Source organism: Mustelus asterias, chromosome 19 (genome assembly GCF_964213995.1).
Source record: "Mustelus asterias chromosome 19, sMusAst1.hap1.1, whole genome shotgun sequence".
NCBI classification, from domain to species: domain Eukaryota; kingdom Metazoa; phylum Chordata; class Chondrichthyes; order Carcharhiniformes; family Triakidae; genus Mustelus; species Mustelus asterias.
The window spans coordinates 24,436,036-24,443,315 of NC_135819.1; the positions used below are offsets into that span (position 1 = coordinate 24,436,036).

Consider the following 7,280-nt stretch of genomic DNA (forward strand, 5'->3'; position numbering starts at 1 on the left):
CAGCCAGGGAGGACAGCTGCTTTAGTGATCTGACCCTCTCCAGGGGGTGAACATCACCATGGGAGAGAAGGAGGCAGCACCAGGAAACAGCAACAGCAGCCAGGCTCAGCTCCACAAGGACATCCCCAGACCTGATCACAACCCTCCTCGACACTGGGCTCTGAAACAGACAGAAAACCAGCAGCAGCCCCATCAAATCCAGAGAGTTATTGTTTCTCTTTCAACCCTCAGTAAACCAATCATTCAGCAGGCCCAGTTCTGTGCTGGGATGGGCTCACCCCTGCCATTAGTCCCATGAAGCCATCAAACTAACATGGAGGATGCATTGACCAATCAGCTCCCAGACACTGGAAACAAGCACAGGTCTTTATTGATCATTTGATGACTGGTTGAACAGGGTTTGTTTGTGTTTCCTGTACAGGAACAAGGTGATCAATGAAGCAGAGATCAGAGAGACAGCTGTCACAGTCAGGGTCACAATCAGGACCACCTCAGACTCCACACCTACAAAGCAATGAGAAACCAATGGTTACTGAAGCTAACACTGAGGGGGAAATGGAAACCAGCAGTCAGCCAACTCACCTCCTGGAGACCTCTCCTGTATCCTTCCCTCAGCCTCATTCAGGGAGGCTGTTGCCAGGTTGGTCCCATCAGTATCCAGAATGAGCAGGGGTCCAAGTGAGGCCTCAGCCTCCCACTTCAATCCAGCTTCACTCTCTGCAATATCAACCATTCCAGTTAGAGGGGGGAAAGGGGGAAGCTCCCACATCTAGAGGATCAATGTCCTACCAGCTTCAGCTGCAAGAACTCTCCTTCCTCTGGATCCAAATCCCAAATCCCGTGTGGCCCCACAGTTCCCCACATGGCAACAGGCACAAATGTCAAAGCTCGATTCCTCCAATGGGGTCCAGCTAAATAAGAGAAATCAGTCAACTAGGTTGTGCATCACTTCTCCACACAAACACATCCCTGAGGGAGAGGGGGGGGGGGAACTTACACATTCTGCATCTTCTGCAAAGTACAAGCTTTGTTCCTGGAATCTCTCCGATCCACTGGAACAACTTTCAGGTGACAGGTGATGAAAATCTGAGGGACACATGCAACACAAGTGGTTATTTAGTGACTCCCTCCCAACATGGAGACCCGTAATGATCAGCTTCCTCTTACCAAGGAACGCTCATCTCCAAAGAAACGGAAGGCATCCAGGTCAAAGCGGAGCTTGTCCGGCTCCCGCTCGTCTCCTGGCAACACAAAGGTTGAAAAGGAGTCCTCAGCTTTGCTGTCCAGGAGGCAGCTGAAGAAAGATGGAAAAAGGGACAAGAAGTGAATCCAGAGAAGCCATTGAGATGGGAGCAGCTGGAGGAAGCAGAGAGCTCCTTACCCATTGTAGTCAATGATGCTGTATCTCGGGCTGGAGTCCTTGTCTGGCCTCAATGTAGCTACACAGCGGTCAATGTAGAGCTTCAGGGCCATGTGGTTGCTCATTGAAACAGAGGCCTCAATGTGAATGAGCTCACCCAGGTAGTAGACAGTCGAAGTGCGCTCTGTAAGCCAGTCACCTGAAGGACAAGAGGACAAGGGTTGGAGACAGTGGGTGTAACTCCCAGTGAGTGAGGACAGGAAATCACTCCCCATCCACCCATCACATACCATTCATTAGGCGCAGTGAGAATGACAGATGCCCTTCTCCAGACCTGGTGGAGCTGAATGGGATCCAGGTGGGCTTGATGGGGTTACTGCTCACATTGCCCTTCCTGGAAAGACAGTGCAGACATTTTAGGACAAGTTCAGAGGTCACTAGCAGCTGGAGATCTTATTGACAATCGAGTAAAGATTCTCACCTAAAATAACGACACTCAATGGGAACGACCGCTCCATTGGTTCTCACAATAACAGATCCATGATACTCTGGGCTGTGGCTCAGGTGGGTGCTGTAGATCAGGAAATCTCCAGTCATCTGAAAGACAGCAGCTTAAGGAATGAAGAACTGATCTGAAATGAGAATGTTCTACACTGGGGTTAACAATGAACTCATCCCATTAAAACAATTCTTCAGGGGGATTGACAGGGTCAGTGTGAAGAGGCTGCTTCCCCCAAGCTGGAGATTCTGTTAGCAGGGAGGTCATCTCAGGGCAGGGGGTCAGTCATTTAGGATTTAATGTGATGAAGAATTTCTTCATTCAGCAGCTGATGAATCTTTGGAATTCTCTCCAGCCCCAGAGAGCTGGGAAATGGTCACTCACTGAGGATATTTAGGACAGAGGGATATATTTCTGGTCATGAGGGAATCATGTTGTGAGGACAGGAACGTGGAGGCTGTGGGAAGCTCAGTCCTGATCATAATGACTGGGGAACAGGCTGAAGGGCCTCATCTGGTTAGCAGTGTTGCTATGCAACCGCAGCCCTTGCTGCAAGGAGAGATCATTAGCACAAGACCAGAATCAATTAACAGGGAAGTGATTCAATGCAAGCTTCAGTTAACAGGAAAAGAAGCCACAAGTTGTCAGTAATTTGGAGCCTGGAAACAGTTTGTAATCAGGGCCCCATTTATTCCAATGACTGGGAAAGTGGGAAGTGTGGAGTTCCTCTTTAGTCCAATCCATCTCAATTCCCATTACATTCAGACTCATCCCAAAATTGGATTAAACAGGACTGAAACCCAACCCTCAGTGGAGTTGATCTGAATGAGGGGAAATCAAACTGAAAATCCTCAAAACAAGAGGAAAAGCTTGGAGGAAGCAAAGAGAAGCTTCCAGAACAATGGGGTTGGAGAGACTCAGACCAGTGAAAGTGAAGTACAATCCTGAATAGAAAGCTAGTTTGGGGTTTATAAAGCAGGAGACAGCTATCTCCTCAATATCAATGACATCTCACCCAGTGTTGGAGTGAAGAGTGGGGAACAACCTACAGCCCCAGCTCAGAGGCAGAGTTTGAGGATTCACATTACCTGCAATCTGCTGCCACACTCATGGAGTCCATAGTCAAAGAGGACAGTGTGGTTCTGAGAGTAGATCCTGGTTGGCCGACAACCTGCTGTCCCCAGGGTCAGATCAGCAGCTTTAACCAGGTGCCTGGTTCCAAATAAATCCAGCTGGACCCTGACCAGCAGCTTGTCCTCTCCACACTGCACCCTCACACTCTGCACTGGAGACACACCTTGACCCTCAGACACATGGAAATGGGAATCAAAGGGAGGCCCAGGAGGAGGGAATGTCTGAGGCCTCGGGGTGGCTTTGACTATTATCCATGGAAACCTGTGGCCTGGAAACTGTTGCCAAGTATCAGAGCAACAAACAGCTCCAACGAACACAAGCACTGGGAAGAAACCCCTCACTCCAAAATCCCCCATCATCCCAAACAACTGAACCATCCCTTCAGGCACCAAGCGACACCTTTTATACACACAGCCCACACTCAGCTGACAGCAATTATTCCAGAATCAATAACAACAATTGAACCAATTACCCAACACCCACAACCCCACCCCGCCCCGCCCACCCCCTCCTCCCTCTATCAGGCAGCTCTTTCGGCACCAATCAAGTAAACGAACTCAAATTAACTTAGGGACAAAGTAAAAGGGGCGGCTCCCCAAAAGGAAGGGGGGAACAGCCCGAACCAAAATCAAAGTCGAAAGGAAACTGAAAACGTCAAACCAAAAGGTGATTATCGGGGTCGATAATACACCCCAGCCCCTGCGGCGCCCAGCGGTCGCGGAAGGCGTCAACCGCGCCCGTGGACACCGCATGCTCCCTCTCCAGAGACACCTGGCCGCGAATGTAGCCGCGGTAGAGGGGCAGACAGTCGGGATGGACGGCCCCGTCGATCGCCCGCTGCCTGGACCTATTGATGGCGCGTCTCGCCAGGCCCAGGAGCAGGTTCACGAGGAGGTCGGCATCCCGACCCGCCCCTCTCCGCACCAGGTGCCCGTAGATCAGGAGCGTGGGACTGAAGTGCAAACAAAACATCAGTAAGAGGTGTTTGAGGAAACCAAAAAGGGTGTGCAGCCTAAAACACAGAACGTAGACATGGTCCACGGACTCCACGAGGCCACAGAAGGGGCAGTCTCGGGAGCCCGTGAGCCAGTGAATCCTACGGTTGTGCGGAACTGCTGCATGCAGCACCCTCCACCCCAGGTCCCCGACGTAATTGGGGGAGATCCCTCCGTAGAGGGACCTCCACTGGGGACCTCCGCCGCCCGGCGGCAACATGGCCGCCAAGGTGTATCCGGGCAACGGGCGAGGACGCTGTAGTGAAAGGTGTGCAGCAGCAGCCCGTACAGGAAACGCCTCGGTGACGTGGAAAAAGGCACGGAGGACATTTCCGTGACGCGGCTCATGCTGTGGGGCCCCTGACCTGGGAGGGGGGGCATAGGCTTTGGGACAGTGTGGAATTCCGTCCGAACAGCGGAACGCTAGAATGCGAATCCCTACAGCCAACCAGATCTTAAAGATATAGACAACGTGGGTGGAGGGAGCATTACGCACAGGTTAAAGAGATGTGTATTGTCTCCAGACAGGATAACCCGCAAGTCCAGGAGGCAAGCTGTGGGGGTTACTGATAATGTGACATAAATCCAACAACCGGGACGTGAGGCTGATTACAATATGCAGAAGCTGCTCTGTATCTATTTAGCGAGCCCAGGACCCAATCACCCGGCTTTGCAAAGGTTTCCCACCCCGCCAGTGCAGGTCATAGAGTCATAGAGGTTTGCAGCATGGGAACAGGCCGTTCGGCCCAACTTGTCCATGCCGCCCTTTTTTTTTAAACCCCTAAGCTAGTCCCAATTGCCCGCATTTGGCCCAGATCCCTCTATACCCATTTTACCCATGTAGCTATCTAAATGCTTTTTAAAAAACAAAATTGTACCCGCCTCTACTACTACCTCTGGCAGCTTGTTCCAGACACTCACCCCCCTTTGTGTGAAAACATTGCCCCTCTGGACACTTTTTCATCTCTCCCCTCTCACTTTAAACCTATGCCCTCTAGTTTTAGACTCATTCACGGAGTTGGGATGAGTGAGGCTTTAGTGGTCATCTCTGGTGCAGACTCAATGGGATGAAGGGTCTTTTCTGTGCTGCACAACTGACTAACTCCTCCAGTATCCCAGCCTGCATTTCACCCAGTCATTCCCACACCCAGTCAGCCAGAGATGACAACTCTGGTGTCCCAGCCTCACTGTACCGGGCCATTCCCTCAATGACAAGTCAGCCACTGCCAATTGTGGTAAACCACTGTTAGCTTATTACCTGTATATGTGCCATGCCTGGACACATCCCTGCCGGCCCTACCCGAGACTCCTCCCCCCCCCCGGTTCAGGTATAAAGGTGACTGCTCCCCACCCCCCTGCCTCAGTCTGGACCAGTTCATCGGCATGGGTGTGCTCCAAGACTTTTGCTAATAAAAGCCTATTTGTTCTTGCATACAAACTAGTCTTTGCTCGATTGATGGTGCATCACCAATGTTGTGCATTCATCTTGTTGGAACAGGGTCAGTGTTTACTCACCTGATGCATTGATGACATCATTGGCAGTTTGGGCAGGCCAGTCTAATCGAGCAGTTTATTTCTAAATACCTTCCTAAAAAACACTCTGCTTGTTTCATACCTTGGTTTAAAAGCCTGTATTTTGAAAACACCAAAGAAACTGGTGACAAGGTGGTTTAAACAGCTGAGAAGCTGCAGAAATCTAGGAGTGACAAAACCATCGACCCACACTGCAGCCACCCAAAAAGGTTGAAGATGATCAAACCTTCAGCACAGCAAAGCTGGCCATGGAGCGGTGCTGAAAAGTAGCAACCACCACCATCCAAAGCACCAGTTAAAACAAAGATTACAGTGAAACCAACATCAAAGGAAGCCTCATTTGCCACATGCTCTGCTGGAAAGTTCTGGAACAGTGCTCCCTCTACTGTGAGTAGCAAGTAAAGTAACAAATTAATGGAGATCGATGAAAGGAACAGGCTGAGCTCAGGATTACATAATTGATGCGCGATTGATTCACACGGGAGGCTAGGACGTACCCGGGAATAAAGTCTTTTACTCACAACAAGAATAGAGCACACTGCTTAACAATACTATCCCAGACTAAGGGCTACTAGGAAGTAGCAGTGACCTTTATACTCCTGTAAGAAGGCGGAGCCGAACGGAGTGTACCACAGAACAATGCTAACAGGTGGAACACCCCAACCCGAACCCCAACAGTAACAAGAGTAACATATGTACAAGTACCCATAGTGGTAACCATCTATGGTTCAGTACCCATAGTGGTAACCATCTATGGTTCACCACATTCACCCACCTTTAAAACAAAGGCCGGTGGGGTAAGGAGACAATACGAACTGTCCATATGTTCACAAGTTCAGCCGTATCGGAGGTCCGCACCGTCTCTGCGACCTCCGCAGCACTGGCTCCAGTGCCGGTTCTGGTGACCATGGTGACGACCCTCTCTCCGAGGTGGTGTCCAGTGACTCCTCCAGTTCCTCTCACGCCTGTGGACCTCAAGGTGGCGACAATCTCCTGGACTCAGGCAAGCTGTACACGGGAGTAAGAGGATTAAGTTGAGGTCCCGATGCTGCCCGCGCCGTGTCAGGAGGGGAGAGAATGGGCAAAGGAATCCTAACCAGGGGTGCAGGAGTGACGGGGGTTTCCAGGTCCCCTGCAGGTGCCAGATCTCTGATAGAGACCGTGTCCTCTCGCCCGTCAGGATATGCCACATAGGCATATTGAGGGTTGGCGTGGAGGAGATGGACCTGTTCAACCAAAGGGTCGGGCTTGCAGGCCCTAACATGCCGCCGCAGGAGGACAGGTCCTGAGTACGTCAACCAAGACGGCAGTGAGGTCCCAGAGGAAGACTTCCGAGGGAAGGTAAACATCCGCTCATGTGGGGTAGCGTTGGTTGCCGTACAGAGGAGGGACCGGATTGAGTGGAGTGCATCAGAAAGTACCTCTTCCCAACAGGAGGTTGGAAGACCCCTGGACCTTAGCGCCAGTAAAACAGCCTTCCATACTGTAGCGTTTTCTCTCTCGACTTGTCCGTTACCCCTGGGGTTGTAACTCGTAGTCCTACTTGAGGCAATTCCTTTAGAGAGCAGGTATTGCCTCAAGTCGTCGCTCATAAACGACGAACCCCTGTCACTGTGGATATAACTGGGGTAGCCGAACAGGTAAAAAGACTCCGCAGGGCTTTGATGACTGTGGCAGAGGACATGTCAGAACAGGGGATGGCCAAAGGGGAATTGGGGGTATTTGTCAACCACGTTGAGGAAATACACATTCCGATCTG

At 51.1% G+C, this 7,280-nt stretch overlaps 1 protein-coding gene across 1 annotated transcript; it reads right to left on the bottom strand.

Moving 5' to 3' along the window:
* Positions 1-367: 367 nt before the first annotated feature.
* On the bottom strand, positions 368-5,521 carry LOC144507657 (zona pellucida sperm-binding protein 3-like). The gene is made up of 9 exons (XM_078234813.1): positions 5,504-5,521; positions 2,948-3,268; positions 1,842-1,957; positions 1,651-1,754; positions 1,382-1,559; positions 1,168-1,294; positions 998-1,086; positions 790-911; positions 368-504 (listed from the first exon to the last, which is right to left on the bottom strand). Exons 1-9 carry the CDS (start codon positions 5,519-5,521, stop codon positions 368-370), a joined length of 1,212 nt encoding a protein of 403 aa, XP_078090939.1.
* Positions 5,522-7,280: the final 1,759 nt, after the last annotated feature.

What these genes read in the sequence shown, in the direction of transcription:
- LOC144507657 (XM_078234813.1), bottom strand. An exon ending in AGCATCATTGACTACAATGG is followed by an intron (nt 1,295 to 1,381) that starts GTAAGGAGCTCT and finishes ATCTTTCTTCAG; the next exon opens with CTGCCTCCTGGACAGCAAAG. An exon ending in TTGCAGAAGATGCAGAATGT is followed by an intron (nt 912 to 997) that starts GTAAGTTCCCCC and finishes TCTCTTATTTAG; the next exon opens with CTGGACCCCATTGGAGGAAT.